We start from the raw sequence: 20394 nt of genomic DNA, 5'->3' as shown, positions 1-20394 counted from the left end.
TCTGACAGATGGTATTCTGCTCCCCTTGCAAAATGCAACCTCAGCGCAGCACAATTACCCGGCCTCTCCTCATCCGAATTTTAACATGGTGAGACTGGCGAGGGTCTCCAAGGAGCACATGTGAATCCATTCTCTGGTGAGAGAGGCTGGCTGTGGGCCGCATGTATTATACAAGACGGAGCAGACGGAGCTATGGGTCCGGGGTGCCCAATGCTGGGTGAACCGTCATGCCACATTTAAACCATCAATTTCTACTTTGCAGTAAACAATGCAAGAGCAATAGTGCCAGAAACCATGAGCAGGAAAGACACTCAGATGCCACGGTGATCATTAGGGTTTTTCATATGCTGGCAGCGTGTTAGGTTCTGAGAATAAACCGAGGGGAAAATTACATAATCAGTCTTAGCCTCCATTCCTGCTATAAAGATACTACTGGAAACAGTTCTCCATGACGCTCTTATGCAATCAAAGGCACTTAAGAAAACGTTAAAAAAAAAACCTCTCAAAAGTACTTATCTTGGCATCTGAGAATAACTTGCCAAAGAGAACTGCTGATGAAAAATTGGAGAAAAAGTGGAGGAGATTAAAAACCAAGATCCTTTAGCACCACAGTAACACACATCAGATATGGAGCTGACTGACTTTTGTCATCTTTTCCCTCAATAATTATAAAAATAAAACCAGGGGAAAAAAGCAGTAGTACTAACAGCATCAAGGTTTGGGTATTCTGACCTTGTGTTAAAACTATGATATTAAATTGCTTACATGCTCAGGATTAAGTCAGCTTCTCTGGCAGGCAAACCAGGCCCTTTGTTTTCTGGCTCTTTCTGTCTCTCTGGTCTCAACACACATGATATTTGTCTCTGCATTTTATCACTCATCCATGCTAAAGTACTTGCAGTACCCCACCTTTAAAAAAGTTTTTTCATAAGGTCCCTGGTGGGGACTTTTCTTTTTGGCTGTGTGGCATGCATGCAGGATCCTAGTTCCCTGACCAGGGATCGAACCCGTGCCCCCTGCAGTGGAAGCATGGAGTCTTAACCACTGGACAGCCAGGGAAGTCCCCACCCATACCTTAAAAAAAAACCTGTTGTTTCATATCTCTGTCCTTTGCATGCTATTTCTTCTGACTGTTGTGTCTTACTAGGTACGCTGGATGAACTCCTATTTAATCTTCAAAACCCAGCTCACGAGTCACCTCCCCAGGAAGCATTTCCTCCCCTTTCACTGAGTTACTCATTCTCTTTCGGGTGCTGCCTCTACTCCTTATTTCCACTTCCAGGAGCACCCTGATCACAAAGTGCTGCTAAACATTTGCTGCTCTCTTCTAGAGGACGAGTTGAGGGTTTCGTACACGGAAGCCCCTCCAGAAACACAGTCTGGGCAAGGTCGGGCTTCACCTGAGTGCCCATCCCTGGGAAGGCAGGACCAAAGCTACATTCCCAGCTTCAAATACCAGCTCTGTCACCTTTGTATAACCTCAAGCAGCCCACTAATTCTTTAGTTTCCTCATCTAAAACAATGGGATAAAGTGAGTAGATCTCTTATGGGAATGTTGTAAAGAGCAAGTGAGTCCCTATATGGGAGAGCCCCCAGGACAGGGCCAATAATACACGCTCAATAAGTATTCATGATTTGTTACTGGGAACTGCCTTCTTGGGTCGAGGTAAGTTTTCCCACCAGAGTCTGTGGGTTCAGAACCTCTTCAGACCTCTATGCTAAAATACACAGGCCTGCTAAGGTGAAAGGTCGAGAAAGGACAGCTGAAGGCCGACACGTGTGGCCTGTCACAAAGGTGTAACACGTACACGGAGGCACTGCTTCCAACCCTTTGGCCCTGTGCTGACAGTGTCTGACCAGGCAACGTCTAACGCCATCCGGGATCCTTAAGTGTTCTCTCTTATGCCAAAAACTGGCTTCTTGTTCTATTCCCAGAACCCTGCGGAGTCTCTGTTGGCTGTGGGAAGTTTTGATCGCTTCCAGGTAGAATATTCTATTATAGCAATGATATTCACTTAAGGACATTAAAAACATGCAAAGAACTTCGAAAGTCAGAGCAAAGAAAATCACAGTTGCAACAATGGTGGGTGAGCACACTGATACATGAACACAGCTCAGGAGCGTCCACCAGCCAGGGGTGCATGTTGGGTACTGGACGCACATGTGGAGACGTATTCTCAAATTCTGTATTTCATTCCCTCTGTGCTCAAGAAGCAAGAGAGAGCATACGTTAAAATGCTGGTATTGTGGTTTCAATCGTGTTCCCCCAAAATACGTATTGAAGTCCTAATCTCTAGAATGTGTGGATGTGGCCTTATTTGGAAATAGGGTCACTGTGGATGTGATCACTTAGGAAGAGGCCATAATATATCAGGGTGGGCCTTAGATCCAATGACTGGATTTCATAAGGAGAGAGATTTGGAGATTTCTAGAAGAATACAGAGAGAAGAAGGCCACGTGGTGACAGAGGCAGGCATTGGAGTTACTCTTCTCAGCATGACTGCCAACGCCGCCACCACTTCCACGACCACTTCCATTACTGCTAATGTTACTATGACGACAGTGCAGGCCTCCACTGCCTGCTAAGGTGTACCTTATCCTACAATCCAGGGAGGGGTGGAAGATTCCTGAGAAACAAGTTATAGGATCTTCCTCTCCTCCTCCCTTCCTTCCACAAATATTTTTGGAGCACCCACTCATGCCAGACATGGTGCTAGGTGCTGGGGACCCGCTGATGCATGACACAGACAAGGGCTCATCCTCACAAAGCTTATGGTGTTGGGTGGGAGGTAGTTATGCAGGGGTGTCAGTTCTCTGACTGGGGACTAGAGGGCGCTAGCGCACATCGGAGGGACAGTTAATCTAGCTTGAGGGAAGCTAGGTGGGCTTCCTGGAGGAAGTGATGGCTAAACTGAGACCTTAGGGAGAAGGGACAACAGGCTACAAGGAGAAGATACGTTGGCAGAGGGATTGGTATGAGTCAAGGCTGGGAGGAGGAGTGGAAGGCCTATTTGAGGAACACAGGTGCTGTAAAACTCTTCACTGACTTCCCTTGCCTAACCCATCAGGGTCTCCACTCCCCTCCATAAATCACTTTGACCAACACTCACAGCACACCCAAAGCTCAGGCTGGTAGGCTGCTCTCTAGAACACCCACACTGAGTCATATACTTGCTAAGATCAGGTCTGGATGCCCTCCACCTGTTTCTGCCAGTTGTATTTGTTAGTTATACTTTGTTCATTAAAGATTGCACAAACTAATGACATATGAAAATCAAAAAAAGGAGAAACACTGTTTCTATAAAAAATAACACAGTGCTTTAAAATATTTTCAAACAAGGCAAATCACTAAAAACAAAAACAAAAAAACCCCTGCAGTTGAAATAGGTATGGGCAAGACGTCTATAAAAGATAAGAAAGAATTGTAAAAATCCAAAAGGATTCTACACTTAGTTTCTTGGGTCACTTTAAAGAAGTTCCATCTGGACATGGAAGCAACAGGTGGGAACGATGATAGCGTGAGGTCAGTGACACAGACAGAGTCTGCTCCGTGAGCCGCAAAGGCAAAGAAAGACCTGGCATCACAAACCTGTGGAATGGGCGATCGCCAACATGCCTGAAATGAAAGTGTGGGGTTTGAACTACGTATGTCATTTCTGTGGGTATTTTTTCCAGCATTTACTAACCTCTTCCCTTGACCAAGCGATTACTGTAAATAATTCAGCAGATCTGGACCTGGGGCTCAGGGGGCCAGGCATGGTTAGGATGGCGATGGTGACGGAGCCTCTGCTGGGTGAGTGCCCCCAAGGTGCAGTGAGGAGAGGGGACAGGGAGAGGACAGGCAGCAGAGCGCACGACTGCAGTGAGAGACTGAGGGAATGTGGCGTTTGCCAGGGCTGCCGTAACAAGGTGCCATGCACCTAGCTCTGTGGCAACGGCTCCCACAACAGAAATCAGTCATCTCAGGCTTCCAGAGGCCAAGGTGTGGAGGGCCAGTTTCTCTCCCTGAGGGCAGGACCTGTTCCTGGCACCTATCCCAGCTTCCGGGAGCTCCTTGGCTTAGAGAGCATAACCCCAGCCCTCACAAGGCCGCATGGCGTCTCCCCATGTGCATGTCTGTCTCCAAGTTTCCCCCTTTTATAGGGACACCAGTGATTAGATCAGGGGCCACCTTGCTCCAGCACAATCTCATCTTTTTTTTTTTTTAACATCTTTATTGGAGTATAATTGCTTTAAAATAGTGTGTTAGTTTCTGCTTTATAACAAAATGACTCAGCTATACATATACATATATCCCCATATCCCCTCCCTCTTGCGTCTCCCTCCCACCCTCCCTGTCCCACCCCTCTAGGTGGTCACAAAGCACTGAGTTGGTCTCCCTGTGCTATACGGCTGCTTCCCACTAGCTATCTATTTTACATTTGGTAGTGTATATATGTCCATGCCACTCTCTCACTTTGTCCCAGCTTACCCTTCCCCCTCCCCATGTCCTCAAGTCCATTCTCTATGTCTGCGCCTTTATCCCTGTCCCACCCCTAGGTTCTTCAGAACCTTTCTTTTTATTTCTTTTTATTTTTTTTTTAGATTCCATATATATGTGTTAGCATACAGTATTTGTTTTTCTCTTTCTGACTTACTCTGTATGACTGGACTCTAGGCCCATCCACCTCACTACAAATATCTCAATTTCGTTTCTTTTTATGGCTGAGTAATATTCCATTGTATATATGTGCCACATCTTCTTTATCTGTTCATCTGTCGATGGACACTTAGGTTGCTTCCATGTCCTGGCTATTGTAAATAGAGCTGCAATGGACACTGTGGTACATGACTCTTTTTGAATTATGGTTTTCTCAGGGTATATGCCCAGTAGTGGGATTGCTGGGTCGTATGGTAGTTCTATTTTTAGTTTTTTAAGGAACCTCCATACTGTTCTCCACAGTGGCTGTATCAATTTACATTGCCACCAACAGTGCAAGAGGGTTCCCTTTTCTCCACACCCTCCCCAGCATTTATCGTTTGTAGATTTTTTGGTGATGGCCATTCTGACTGGTGTGAGGTGATACCTCACTGTAGTTTTGATTTGCATCTCTCTAATGATTAGTGATGTTGAGCATCCTTTCATGTGTTTGTTGGCAATCTGTATATCTTCTTTGGAGAAATGTCTCTTTAGGTCTTCTGCCCATTTTTGCATTGGGTTGTTTGGTTTTTTGATATTGAGCTGCATGAGCTGCTTGTAAATTTTGGAGATAAATCCTTTATCAGTTGCTTCATTTGCAAATATTTTCTCCCATCCTGAGGGTTGTCTTTTCGTCTTGTTTATGGTCTCCTTTGCTGCAGCGCAATCTCATCTTAACCAGTTAATTACATCTGCCACGACTCTATTTCCAAATAAGGTCTCATGATGAGGTACAGAGGGCTGGGGCTCAGCATAAGAATTTTGAAGGGATACCATCCAGCCCATAGCAGGGAGGTAGGAAGGAGGAAAACAAGCTGAGCGTGGTGTCACCGAGGTTAGAAGTCCCCTCTGGAGCCCTCTCATCCTTGCTCTTCCAGGACAGCACTGGTCCTAAGTGTGTCCTAAGCGTGGCCCCAGCCCCGCCCATCTACTGGCCCTAATGATGGTTTTCTTCTCAAGACTGCTGTGGACCACTGGTGGGGACCAAGGTCTGGACTCCCCCCGGCTCCCAGGCCCTCTCGTCAAGCAGAGAGTCAAAACTGAACCACCAAGGGAAGGTTCTCTCCAACCTCTCAACCTTTTTTTTTCTGTGTCTCATTTTATTTCCTGTAAATCAAACTGGTTGAAAAGAAGCAACACGCATTCCCAGGCCGAGCACTTTTCTGCACAGCACATCGCACAGGAGAAGCCCCAAGCACAGGCGCTTATGACTGAAAATAATTTCTCTCAAAAGCCTCGTGCAGAGTCACAGAAAAAGCCAGCATGCCCTCCGTGCTCCTTAAAGAGGTACAGATAGTAAAACCGTAATAAACCCTGCCTATGGACCCCGGGTCTACAGCCCAGGTCCTCCTTCCCCCTGTGGCACCAGGGAAGAAGCAGAGGACAGTCAATGGGGCAGTCATGTTTGAGAGCAGCTCTGGGGGCCACTTCGGTGACAGAACAGGCTGTGCCCAGGAGTCTCAGTGAGGTGTGGGGGTTATTGAGGCTCCTTCAAGTCTATCCACTCGCTGTCCTTCAGGACTGAGGTTTTGCTGACAATCGGTTAGGAACACCGATGATGATACTGACAAAGATGCTTCCCTGCCAGCCTCCTGCTGCTGGGGGGACGGAGGGTTCTAGTCTTTTAATAAAGAACAAAAGTTCTGGGGGTGGGGGGGTGGTTCCCTGGTGGCCTAGTGGTTAGGATTCTGGGCTTTCACTGCTGTGGCCTGGGTTCAATCCCTGGTCGTGGAACTGAGATCCTATAAGCCGCGTGGCACAGCCAAAAAGAAAAAAATAAAAGTTCTGGGAGTAGAAATGCGTGCTTGGGAAGAGGGAGGTGTTTCAGGGAACCTCACAGAAGATGCCTGACATCTATCGAATTGCACGGAGAGAGAAAAGGCGATGACATATTTCTTCTTTCTAGAAGGCCCGTCCAGAGTTGGTAACTAGCTGTTTTGTTTTTTGGAACGTGCCACTTCCTCCAACTCATTTTTCAAACTAAACTAAGCTGACAGATCGGAACTGATGAGATGACAAACGAGGTTGTAATTTAGTTATGACCCATTCGCCCAGTTCCCTCCAAAATTTTCAATACAAAAATGAAAGGTTACAACTTGACTTCAGTTACTGTACTTTTTTTTTTTTTAACTATCTTACTTTACATAGTAGATAAAAGCTGCGGGAATCTTTTATATTTTTGTTTTTCCTACTGAGTTCACCCTTTAAAGAGACAGCCCTCGAGCTCGATGCTCTGTCCATTATCTGAAATCTTTTTAAGTCTCTGAACACTCCTGTCAAGGGATGAGACAGACCAGTCCACTCACTGCAAAGAGCACTTCTCTGCCTGTTCAGAACGCAGTGATTCTCACGGCAGACCCAGGAGGGGGCACTTCCGGTGCAAGTGGCAGCCATCGCTTGTGCTCAAGGCAGACATTCGAAAACCAGATGACTTCAAAAGGATGCAAAGTAATGCCTGAGGGAGGGTGATGTCCACTTGAAACCAGAGCTCTTGTCTTCCACTGCTCTCAAAGACAAGCGCCCAGAGGAAGGGTCCTGTCCTAACAGGACCATGAGGGTCACAGGACATAATGTGTCTTTGGCCGGTGGCTAGTCTTCAGTCTTCACGCTCACCTTCCATTCTGATGACCCAGATCTACCTGGCCAGCAATCAGCTCTCTGTTGGCACTAGCTAGCCTCATAACGGTTGTCATTTTCAAGGGTGTCTCCTCCCCGAGGGCCGAGATCTGTCTTTACTTCCGGTTAACCCAGGAGACTCGGGGGCCCCCGGTGCCCCCTGTGAAGATGCAGATCAGTGTGAATGGTGACTGGCTCTTCTCTACTAACCAAGCGGCAGTTCCCAGTCCCCAACCACCATCCTCAGGATGTTCAATGGCCCCCTCCAGACGCTAAGGCAGGGGGTCCTGGACTCCTCTCTGTCGTGACAAAGGGTTTGCTTATACATGTGTGAACAGTTTTTGAAAGAACTCAGGTCATTTCTGAACTTCGTATCAAAATGAATTCACTTTTAGAAGACAATACACTATACGCACACCCCCTCTAATTTTCTATAAGAATAAGGTTACCAAAGAAGATCTATGGGACTTCCTTGGCGGTCCAGTGGTGAAGACTTCGCCTTCCAATGCAAGGCGTGCGGGTTCGATCCCTGGTCGGGGAGCTGAGATCCCACGTGCCTTGGGGCCAAAAAAACCAAGGCATAGAACAGAGGCAGTGTTGTAACAAATTCAATAAAGACTTAAAAAAAAAAAACAAAAAAAAAACAAAAAAAAAACAAAAAAAGAAGACCCGTGATGCTTGCCCTTGATTTTTGGTTGGCCAGAGTTCTCCTGATCAAAGCCAAGCCAGAGCACGGCAGTCGTCTGCCTAGCACCCTCCATAGCTCCCATCTCACTCACGGTGAAAGCGGACATCTTCACGATTCACCCTCCCAGGACTCCTCAGGGTGCATCTCTCCCTCCTCTCTCCCTCTCTTCCACCCACACGGCTTTCCTATGGTTCCCCAGGTACAGCCCTTGCGTTCCGGCCTCAGCACCTCTGCAACTGTCCATCTACCCTGAACGCTCTTCCCCGCTGGGACCACACGGGGCTGGCTCCCTCACCTCCTCCCCATGTCTGCTCAAAGTTCTCTCCATCAGTGGAGTCTTGCCCCAGCACATGCCCTGCCCCCACCTCAGCAGCTTCAGTTTTCCTCCAGAGCACATCTATCCCATCTCTGGTAAGACACACTTACTTGTCTATCATCTGCCTCCCCGACTGGCCTGTAACTCCATGAGACAGGATCACGGCTTTATGCACAGATACATCTCATCACTTAAAAGAGTCCCAGTGCAGAGCAGAGGTCAGCACCTAGGCGCTGGAAAGACTGAACACAGGCTATCACTGCGTTCTTCATAGTTAAGGGACTGCTTTCTTAGGTGCCGTCTATCCAGATGCACTTGTCTCCTTCCAGAAAAATGGCTATTTACACATAGGCGGTTCAATGGAATGAGGCGGAATGGTTATTCCCATTGGCTATGTGTCATGCCCCCTACCCTCCGTGGGGAGGGGGGCTTGGAAAATCCTAGTCCAACAATGGGGCCGTCCTAATACAAATCCAGTGTCCTAAAACGTGACACTCGTGCAGATCGAAGCTCGCTCGACAGATGCAACTGACCCTGGCTGGGTGCAAAAGTGATACATTTCTGGGATGCTATCTCCTTCTATCAGGACGAGCTACGTCAGCTCACTCTGTAGTGACCTCACATCGTTAGCCTCTATGGAGCACACTGTTTAAAACCTAAATTCCGAGATATTTTTCACATGAACCTCTGAAAAGTCTGTACCCTGTCCTGTAATTGATCATCTACCTCTGTTACATTTATCCCTGCTAAGTTTAACCTCGGGGAGCCGTTGAAGGAACCGAGCCTTCGTTCTCCGCTATAACACAGTCTCCTCCTGCTTTTGGTCTTCCACGTGGGCCACCACGAGGCTGACTGGCCTTCACGCTGCAGAGGAGATGATGCTCAAGGGCATACCACGTGCTCTTCCTCCCAAGCTCCCTTCAGGCTGACGAAGCTTGGCTAACACACTTCAGCTGCCTGCAGGCTCTCCAGCTGCACAGTCACCCAGCATCCCTGAGAGATGCCGTAATATGGAACAGTCTAATGTTCTGCTGAAATCAAGAAATGTCAACGTGGAGGTCCTCTAATTTACTAGCCTAGTTATTCCATCAATAAGGACATGAAGTTAACATGACTCTTTCTCAGTGAAGCCATGTTGGCTGTGGCCACTTCCATTCTTTTCTAAAAGCTCACAAACCATCTGCTTAACAGTCCATTCCAGAACTCTGCCAGCAATCAGCTCTAGGCTTGCTGGTTTACAATTATTAGAACTTATCCTCTGCTACCACCTCAGTCTCTTTTTGACTTTTTTTTTTTTTCATTGCTGCCTGTTGGCTTCCCATAGTTGTGGGGAGCGGGGGCTACTCTTCATTGTGGTGTGTGGGCTTCTCACTGCGGTGGCTTCTCCTGTTGTGGAGCACGGGCTCTAGGCACACAGGCTTCAGTAGTTGTGGCACGCGGCTCAGTAGTTGTGGCTCACAGGCTCTAGAGCACAGGCTCATTAATTGTGGCACACGGGCTTAGTTGCTCCGCGGCATGTGGGATCTTCCTGGACCAGGGATGAAACCCCTGACCCCTGTATCGGCAGGCAGATTCTTAACCAATGTGCCACCAGGGAAGTCCCTCTTTATCACTTTTTAAAGGCAATGTGTGCCTGGCATTCAACTCAGAACTTCTTTTATTCTCCCCGGCACTTTAAAGATCATTTTTATTTCTAAATTCTTTCCATTCCCTGATCTAGTCCTGAAGACTGAAACATTCAAAATGTAAGGCCTCTCCACTCATTTATTCCACAAACACTTGCTGAGGACCTCCTGTGTGCCCAGCACCTTGCTTTGTTCAGTCTACATTTCTTCACAGGTCTACTTGTTAAAGATGCTGACGCTAGCCCAGCAGCTGACATCTGCTCTGTCCTTGTACCATCAACCCCAAGAAGTTTATCATCCCTTTCCTCCCTCTTCTGAATATGGTTTTAAAAGCCCCATGGCTATCACTGGTGTTTTATTTTATTTTATTATGGCAAAATATATGTAATATAAAATATGCCATTTAACCACTTATAGGTGTACGAGTTTGTATCAAGTACGCGCACGATGTTGCGCAATCATCACCACTATCTGCTTCCAAAACTTTTCCACTGCCCCAGACAGAAACGCTGTCCCCCTTCCCCCAGGCCCTGGTAACCTCTAGTCGACTTCCTGCCTCTAGGGATTTACTATTCTGGATAGTTCGTATAAATGGAGTCATATATTGTGTTTGGCCCTTTGGGTCTGGCTTATTTCCTTTTTTTTTTTTTTTTTATAAATTTATTTATTTTTGGCTGCGTTGGGTCTTCATTGCTGTGTGCGGGCTTTCTCTAGCTGTGACGAGCGGGGGCTACTCTTCGTTGCGATGGGCAGGCTTCTCATTGCGGTGGCTTCTCTTGTTGTGGAGCACCGGCTCTAGGCGTGTGGGCTCGGTAGTTGCGGCACTCAGGCTCAGTAGTTGTGGCTCACGGGCTCTAGAGCGCAGCCCCAGTAGTTGTGGCGCACGGGCTTAGTTCCTCCGCAGCATGTGGGATCTTCCCGGACCAGGGCTTGAACCTGTGTCCCCTACATTGGCAGGTGGATTCTTAACCACTGTGTCACCAGGGAAGTCCCGTGTCTGGCTTATTTCAAACAGCATAATGTTTCTCAGGATTCATACACACTGTAGCAGGTATCAGTAGTTCATTCTTTTTTACGGTTGAATAATATTCCTCTGTATGTATATACCACTTTTGTTTATCCACAATCCGTTGATGGACACTTGGATTGTTTCCACCTTTGGGCTATTGTGAATGATAATACCACGAACATTGATGTGAAAGTACCTGTTTGAATTCCTCTTTTCAATTTTTTAGGTACACCTGCCAGTGGAATTGCTGGGTCATATGGTAACTTTAGGTTTAACTTTTGGAGGAGCTGCCAAATTGTTTTCCATAGTGGCTGCACCATTTTACATTCCCACCAGCAACATATGAGGGTTCCAACTCGGAATCTGATGTCTGAATCTGGACTCCACCCCCCACCTTCTAGCCACGTGCTCTAGTTTCCTCCTTTGTAAACTGAAATGATGAGTGTTTTAGTTTCCTATGGCTGCAGTGATAAATTGCGACAAAGTTAGGGTCTTAAATCAACACAAAATTATCTTACAATTCTGGACGTCAGAACTCTGAAATGGGTCTCATGGGGCTAAAATCAAGGTGTCTGGAGCCGCTTCCCACTGGAGGCTTGAAAGGAGAATCTGTTTTCTTGCCTTTTCCAGCTTTGGGGCTGCCGCAGCCCTTGGTTCATGGCCCCTTCCTCAGCCTTCAAAGCCAGCAATGGGCAGTTGAGTCCTTCTCACATCACATCACTCCAACACTGACTCTCCTGCCTCCCTCTTCTGCTCTTAAGGACCCTTGTGATTACACCGGGCCCACCCAGCCAATCCAGGATAATCCTGCTTCTATTTTAAGGGCAGCTGATCAGCGATCTCTCCATCTGCAACTTTAAGTCCCCCTTGCCATGTACCTGACCTAGCCACGGGTCCCGAGAATAGGACAGTGACATCTTTGGGGGACATTATTCTGCCCAACACAACAGTAGTAATACCTTCCTCATGAGGTTGTTTCGAGGATTATTTGTATTTCTAAAGTCTCTCCATCCCTCAAAATATAGTCCTGAAGACTGAACTCACTTAAAAGGTCGCTCCAGGGGGTGGAGAGAGGGGGAGTTGGGTGAAGGCAGTCAAAAGGTACACACTTCCAGTTATGAGATAAATAAGTACTAGGGATGAAATGTACAACATGATAAATATAATTAACACTGCCGTGTGTTACGTATGAAAGTTGTTAAGACTGGATCCTGGGAGGTCTCATCACAAGGAAAAAAACACGTTTTTGCTTTTTCTTTTACTTTGAATCTATATGAGATGATGGATGTTTCCTAAACTTATTGGGGTAACCATTTCATGATGCGTATAAGTCACATGATTATGCTGTACACCTTAAACTTATACAGCGCTGTAAGTCAATTATAGCTCAATAAAACTGGAAGAAACATAAAATAGAAGGTCTCTGCCTTAATTTACTCAACAAATACCCATTGAGATGAGTGAGTGAAACAAAGCCTATGAGGTACTTCGAGCCTGGTACCCAGGAAGCACTCACTAAATGTTACCCATCATCACTTTATGTTACTCTTAATTTTAGAATCCCTTTTGGCAATATGGATGCAGCCACAAGAATCCACTTCTCAGTCTGAACCTTCTGAGATCTGTCTTCCTAAAACCCAGACAAGCATTGCTTTCTTTTCATGACTATCAAGTCCAACAAGGCCTCCCCATCACCAGCCCGTCTTCGATTTAGGCAGAAGTAGACCTAGAGGGTGACAGCTCCCTCACCACCTGCCCCACCTGATGGGAGATGAAACACCTGCCAGCCAGGGAGGAACCCATCATGTCATCTGGTTCTAACAGCGGAGCTAAAGCTCCCACCATGGAATTTGTAGTCTGTGTCCAGGCTCTGTCCTTCTTCGCTCCTCCCGCCTGAGGGTCTGCAGCCAGAGTCCCACACGCTCTCAGCATGGTTCTCTGCTCTTGATCCGACGCAAAGCCTTCTGGCTGGTCCCCAGTGCCAGCCTCATAGAATGCACCGATTCCAGACAGAGGAAGACGGTTCTCACTTAAAGTGGGCTCCATCCTCCATCGGAGCCACACCTTCTAAGGAAGAGGCTCACCTCTGCTTCTCGTGCCGTTGGACTTGGTCTAATGTCACAGAATGAAGTGGGTGAGCACGGACCGGCTGGGGCCCCAAGGTTTATTTCTAAGTAGCTACCTTGATATTACGGATCATGAGGTTAACTTGGACGTTTTGTTTCTTCAGTGACACAAGTATTGTCTTTTATTGTATTTGCTTCTCAGTTTTAATATTTTTTTTCCCTTTCTATCTCAAAAATTTGCTTAAAACTCTCAGTCAGGTCAGGCTAGAACCTTATAACAGATGCTCTACTCATTTCCCACGCCGCGCTCTAGTCCTTGCTGAGACCGGAGCCCAAGTTCCCCTTGATGCCAGTGCCCCATGGTCAGCAGGCTTGGAGGCGGGGGAACCTCAGCACCAAGGTCTTCGGGTCCAGAACAGGGAGCGGGCCCTGGGTTCAGCCTGCTGTCCAGGAGGCTGGTCTGTGCTGCCCGGAGGTCACAAGGAGACTCCGGAGCTGGGCAGAGCTGTGAGCGGGCAGAAGTCGGGGCTGGAGTAGGGGCAAGCCTGCCCAGCTGGGAGGATGCCTCCCACGGGCCTGGGGGGCTAAGCAGGCCCCCTTTCAGTCTGTCTTCCCCGGCACAGGAAGAGGCGGACGCACCAGTGCTCAGGCCACTCTGTTCTCAGTCCAGACCTTTGAAGTGCTTTAGTGAACATCTCCAGGCTTCTCAGTAAAGCCTCTTTCCTCCCAACACGGCAGGCAAACCCGAGTCAAGTGGCTCCCATGTGGGCTGCAGGAAGGCCCCCTTTGGTGTGGTGTTGTGTGTGTACCCCGCACGCCTGAAGTGGGAGCATCGGAGACCCCCAGGCATCGCCCCGGTCCCTCCCTCCCGAGAGCATGTCCAGGCCCCCTGCTACCCACCACCGCAGCTCTGAGCTCATCCCCGTCCCAGGCCACCTCCAGCAGGACGACCTCACGCCTGCTGCCCGGCTGCGGTGGGTCCCCTCCCCCCCATTCATCAGCTCCTGACCACAATTTCCTCTGTCACCTCAGAAATCATAGTTTCTTCCTGGTGCCCTCCTGAGTTTTTCTTTCATCTGTCTGAGAACAGTCCATCCCTGCTAATAAATCAACCAGAGGGAGGAAGGAGAGCATCTCTAGGCCTTTCATCTTCTCTGGCACCGAAAAAGCAGTTCTCACCTACGCAGGTACAACCGGCTGTCACCACTGCCTATATTATATATAGCCCGTGCTGAGAGCTTGCTTTTCTGCCCTAAAGCCCATTTCTTAGATCTCCAGATAAGCTAACAGTCCCTCCTGGTTCCCTCTGAAAATTCCCCAGCAGAACTGCCAGCAACCGCATGCTTTCTGGACTGTTGACGTTGTTCCAGGGTCAAGGGTGTGCCGGGGAAGGTGGCTTCGGAATATACTATACACTGGTGATCCCATTGGTCCAAATCTTTTATCAACTGCATCCTCTCACTACAAACCATGCCAGGTGATTGATTATCTGACTTTGTGTCCTCAACAGCATTGAGAAGTGGGGAATACCATTAATTTGGCCCCTTTTTGGTTTTGCCATTGATTTTATTTAGGAAGTCGAGGCTTTCTGTGTTTATTTTATGGTTCAAGAGATTATGGACAAAAACACCAACATACATAAATGATGAATAATTATACTAAAAAGGGCATAAGTAAGGTCTGGATTCAGTAAGAGCCACAAAAGAAAAGAAAAACACGGCGGTGAAATGAATAAGGCACAATAATTGTGACAGTGAGAGTCAGGGTGAGAGAAAGAGACTCAGGGTATTCTAGTTCACAGATGACAGTTGGGTTCATTTTAACTGAAAGCTCTGTACTTAAAATAGGAATACATACTGAGGACATAAAATTATTTGATGGGAGAGTTCAATTTGGCCATTCTAAAACGTTGAATAGCTATGTTCTCTATTCAAGTGAGGTTTAAAAACTTGAAGAAAACAAGTCTTTAAATACTGTAATTGTTAGTTATTCAGGTTGTACAGTGTATTTTACACCAAATTATAGTAATGCTGGGCCTTAATCATGCCATGAGTCTAACTTTTTAGCAGTTTTCATCTGGTATAGATTAGAGATTATTAGTGGGGCCCATATGAGCTTCTGTACATCAGGAGGAGATCAAACGAAATGGTCTTGGGACAGGAACTCTGCTCTGGGATGCGTCTCTAACTATGATCCAGGTCACAGGTTGGTGGAGAAGAGCCACCCCCAGGAGCACAGAGCATCAGGGGACCCCAAGAGGGCTTGCAGCCCTGTTCCCAGCGTTACTGTGAGGCTGCCATGAATGGGCTTCGCCATTCAATTACAAGCAATGCCGGCAACAAGGATTCACATCCACCTGTCACCAGGAAGGTTTTAACACCAAGGTCATATACATTTAACCATCATTTTCATTTAACAGCCCTTTCCAAAAGAGCAACTCTTTGCTGGAGAAACACATGCTCTAGACGTACGTCAGCAGGCCCAGGAATCTGAATTGGCGCCCAGGGAGAATCTGCTGGCCAAGTCGTGATTCTCCCCTCTTAATGAAAATCAACAGAGAGCCAAACCCGACTTCAGGCGCAGATCTGGCAGGATATTGACTGACCAGAGCACAGAGCCCTGGTGAAAAAAGAAAACAAAACCCAAAAAAGCGGAAAAAGAAACAACAACAAAAAAAAAACACCCAAAAAACTCAACTGTTTTTCTGTTCAAAATTTCCTAATAAAAATATATTTCAGTACTATTAAAAATTCAGTTTTAGGGCTTCCCTGGTGGCACAGTGGTTGAGAGTCCGCCTGCCGATGCAGGGGACACGGGTTTGTGCCCCGGTCTGGGAGGATCCCACATGCCGCGGAGCGGCTGGGCCCGTGAGCCATGGCCGCTGAGCCTGCGCGTCTGGAGCCTGTGCTCCGCAACGGGAGAGGCCACAACAGTGAGAGGCCCGCGTACCGCCAAAAAAAAAAAAAAAAAAAAATTCAGTTTTAGTTAGTCTAAAAAACTAAGCCTTTGGTTGCCATTAGAGAGCAGTATTTTCTATAAACTTCTATGGATGATTCTGGCAGGAGTCGGGTGGAAATAGTAGTCTGTTAGGGAAGGTTACATGAGATGCTGTTCATCTCAACAGCGGGCTTCACTCTGTGAGGTCTGGCCATTCAAAGGGTCCCCTCTTCCCTTCCCCATTGGACCCACCCCCTCCTACAGCAGGATGGGGGCAGCTTTTGTTAGTATGATACCTGCCATTCCTGGTATCGTGTTGCCGCATATTCTTGATAAAATGAATCTTCTTAAAGTTCTTTGGTCTGGGCGAACCTGAGAGAGTACGACATCTGAAAAATAAAGCCATTTCGAAAACACAGTCAGTTGCCCGTGGACAGCTGAGACATCTCCACACAAAGACAGGAAGGAAAGACCAGACTCAAATGGTTTGAGTAACCCCAAGGATAATGAGGACTATATGGCTGGAAGCAAGGAAGCTTTAAAAAAAAAAAACCCAACGACAGACAACTTCCTCGATAATACTGATAATAATTTATATGGGTCTCTGAAGAGCCAGCTAATGAAAACTACTGTCATCAGTTACAATAACATAACCTACACGAATTCCAACAACATTATTTGTTCCTGTCATCTTAAAAAGAATCCTCCTGTATCAACACAGGTAATGGGAACAGAAAACTGTAAATTTAAAGAATCCAGAGGGGAAAAAAACACTGGAAAATTCAGTTTAAAAACAACCCCGAATAGTTTTTCTTCTGTAGCAGGACTCTGGCCTGAATTACCTGGACTATTGCCTCAACATTTAACTCTCTGCCTGGAAGTCGTAGCTTTACTTTGAATGAGAATCAGAGACTGAGACCCAGCTAGTGGCTGTTGGTTTTTTTTTTTTAAAGATAAATTTTAAATAAATATTTGTTGAACAAATTGACTTGGATTCCAATTAATTTTTCCTAGAATATACAACATGTGTTTGCACTACAGGAATAACAGAACAGACCACAGGCTGAAAAGATCTTATTTCTGTATATTTTTTCAAAGGTACCTGGCAAATTCTAAGATATACAACTGCAATAACAACTAGGAAAAAAGCAAAAATCCCAGCAACTGAGAATCTGAAGTTTGGTGTTGTATTGAGAAAGGGAGCAATGACTTTTCTAGTTGGGTTTTTGCTACCAAATATTTTTGTTTACCTTTCCGACCATGGACCCCGATGGCTGGCTCCCGGCATCAGACGTGGGTGCCTGAGACCTTATGCTTCAGAGAGTGAGTTCCAGAGAAGCAGTGCCCGGCTTCCCCAAACCACACTAAGGTCCAGGCCATCACCCGAGTTCATTCACTTCTGAACTTTGAGGCTTCAGGTAAGAGAATAACAAGATGACCCAACGAGGAGGTACAGTTGAGGGCAGGTGGGGTGTGGGGGCCCATTGGTGGCAAAGGATTAGGGAATGGGCAGCATCACAGACCTGCCTAGCAGCTTGAACCTTTACTCTCCTCCAAGGGCTCCCCCCCTTCAAGGGAAATTGGGGGATAGCCCTGGGCTAGGCTAGGTGCACAGCTCCCAAACCCCCTTACCTGCCCTCAAGTAAGGGCCAGCCTTCTTACAAGCCCTTTCCCAGACAGTGCTGAAAATTATTTTTTTTCTCTTAAGAAACAGCACCTCAAAATGTAATTTAACTTGAAAAAAAAATATAGTAAAGTGAATGAGTGCAGATCAAAGCAAAGACATGGTAGCAGGTATCTGGTGGCTTTCATCAGGGAAACGGGGCTCCCTGGGCCTTGGATCTAGAGGAAGGAAGCCTCCCTGTCAGTCATGTCCATTCCACCGGAGCAGGGTTCACAGCACATGGCCACAGCCTGAGTGGCCCTCCCAGCATCCACCACAAACTCACTACCAGCCCTAGTGACCTATCACTAGTAATATTTCAGATCCCTCCCTGGAAATGTTGTGAGGATTAAACGTGATGATTTCTACAAGAGCTTCATACAGTGTCAAGTGACACGTTCAAATACAAATATTCACATTCATACGTATGTACACACATTAATATACACATTTCAAGTGTGTGATTATTATTAAAACCTTTAACTACAAAGGGTGCATATTTTGTTACTGTTTGCCTCCTGTATTCTGAAAACCACAGCCCTTATTAAGGGTCCTGAATTCTTGGTTTTAAATAGATTCTTTTAAAGACGTGCAGAGGGACTTCCCTGGCGGCGCAGCGGTTAGGAATCTGCCTGCCAATGCAGGGGACACGGGTTTGAGCTCTGGTCCGGGAAGACCCCACATGCCGTGGAGCAACTAAGCCCGTGCACCACAACTACTGAGCCTGCGTGCCACAACTACTGAAGCCCACGCGCCTAGGGCCCGTGCTCCACAACAAGAGAAGCCACCGCAATGAGAAGCCCGCGCACCACAACGAAGAGTAGCCCCCGCTCGCTGCAGCTAGAGAAAGCCCGTGCTCAGCAATGAAGACCCAACACAGCCAAAAATAAATAGTATATAAAAAAAAAAAAAAAGACATGCAGAACCCTGCCTGAGGGCATTTTGTAGATGCTTCCTGTGGACCTCAGGAAGGGTTTGAATAGGGAAAATCACTCACTAATCCCCCTCCCTACTCCAAGCCTCCGAACCCAGATTCAGCCTTCTTGGGGTCCAAGAAGATTCAGCCTCACTCAGCCTTCCTGGGGCAGCTCTCTGGAAGCAGACCCAGCACCTCAGACTGCCTCTGTTCTACCTCCAGAATGACTGTTAGAGTCTGCAGGCCACCCAAGGTCCCCAATTGTCTCTCTCACACATGCAGAAGGTTCTAGAACTATGTAGTCACTGGAGACAGGAGAATCCTTGAAGGCATAAATGTGTGCTATCATTGGTTGCTGGACCGTTGTTCAGGAGCATCCTCACATCCTTACCCAGCTTCCCCCCAAAATGCAGAGCTTCCTGGGTCCCCCAGTCTGAGGGCAGTGGGCTAAGAGCTAGACTGTGAGGATACCTTCCTAAGACCTTAAGCTGCTCCCTGCCTCCACACCTGCAGAAAGAGGTGCTGTTACGCTCAGGTTTGGGCACAAAATCTCCCAGCCTTCTGCTGAAACCGGAAGTTGGCAAAAGGGGCACAGGTGCCTTTCGGCACCAGAAATTACTTAATGGCACGGCAGCCCGCACACATCAACTGAGACAGGCTGGGAACTGGGGCAGGTGGTGACGGCTGCCGCATTTGCTGCAGCTGAACTGAGGTCTTTCTGGACATCTAACAGAGGCATCCTAGGGGTCCTTATTTCTGGGATACCAGGTAACCACCAGGCAAAGTGGAAAACCCCAGTCTAAAGCCTCTCATTGCAAATGCTCAGTCCTTGGAGTTCAAGGTGGATACAGGAAACTAACCTGTGATGTGCAAGAGAAAGGCAAGACTTTTAAACAGATAACAGAGGTGCTTTCTTTCGATACCAGCATCCAATTCTAACTGCATATGCTACTGATACAGCCCTTTGATCAGCAAGTTGTTTGTTGTCTTGTGTTTTTTTAAGCCTTCAGCCTCCACCACCCCCCACCTAAGAAACGCTTTCAGAGAATTGTGGCATTAACAACAATTGCCAAGGAAACTGGAAGACTAAGCACTCAGGTTATGGCAGGTTAAGCAAAGAAGGAATTAATTTCAAAGCCATCTGCACTGACGTGTAAAAATACCCATTTAAAACCATACATTTTAAGTGATGTAAAATTAAATTAGGATAGAATTAAACTGAAAACTAATTTAATGAAAGATTGGCTCTTTCTTGTTAGCACTGATTATGGGATACACTTAATTATGCAAAAGGTTTTTAATAGATGCCTTGGAGCCGTTTGTTCTAGGTGCTGAGTTTAAAAGCAAGTTGGGCTAATAGCCTTCCGCCCCCGCAGTTCCCAAAACACTTCAGCACCATTACTGGTACATTCATTTCACAGAATCGGGGAGCTGGAAAGGACAGAGATCAGCTGATCTGCCCCTCCCATTTTACAGGTGGGAAAACCGAGGCCCCAGAGTAGGTAAATGAATTTCCAAAGCCACATAACCAGTTGGTAGAAGAATCAGGCCAAGAATTCAAGTCCCCTGACTCCCAAACTAATGCCCCTTCTGCTATTTTTATTTCTTAGGAACAAGTAAGTTTCTAAGTAAGTATCAGAATTCTTTATTGAAGTATAATTGATTTACAGCTTTGTGTTAATTTCTGGTGTACAGTAAAGTGATTCAGTTACATAAATATATATATATATATCCTTTTCCATTATGGTTTATTACAGAATATTGAATACAGTTCCTCGTGCTATACAATAGGACCTTGTTGTTTATTTTATAATAGTAATTAGTTTGTATCTGCTAATCCCAAACTCCTAATTTATCCTTCCCCCGCCCCCTTTCCTTTG

The 20394-nt window shown here is 46.8% G+C and overlaps 1 protein-coding gene across 1 annotated transcript in view; it reads right to left on the bottom strand.

Annotated features, from left to right (window-relative positions):
- The window catches only part of CABLES1 (Cdk5 and Abl enzyme substrate 1), a 105383-nt gene that overhangs the window by 42091 nt on the left and 42898 nt on the right, over positions 1 to 20394 (bottom strand). The window contains exon 3 of the mRNA XM_060028783.1: positions 16232 to 16324. Coding sequence (XP_059884766.1) covers positions 16232 to 16324 — 93 coding nt within the window. The remainder of the gene's footprint in view (positions 1 to 16231; positions 16325 to 20394) is intronic.

This window comes from Delphinus delphis, chromosome 13, assembly GCF_949987515.2.
Source record: "Delphinus delphis chromosome 13, mDelDel1.2, whole genome shotgun sequence".
NCBI lineage: Eukaryota > Metazoa > Chordata > Mammalia > Artiodactyla > Delphinidae > Delphinus > Delphinus delphis.
This window is presented reverse-complemented; position numbering and strand designations above follow the sequence as displayed.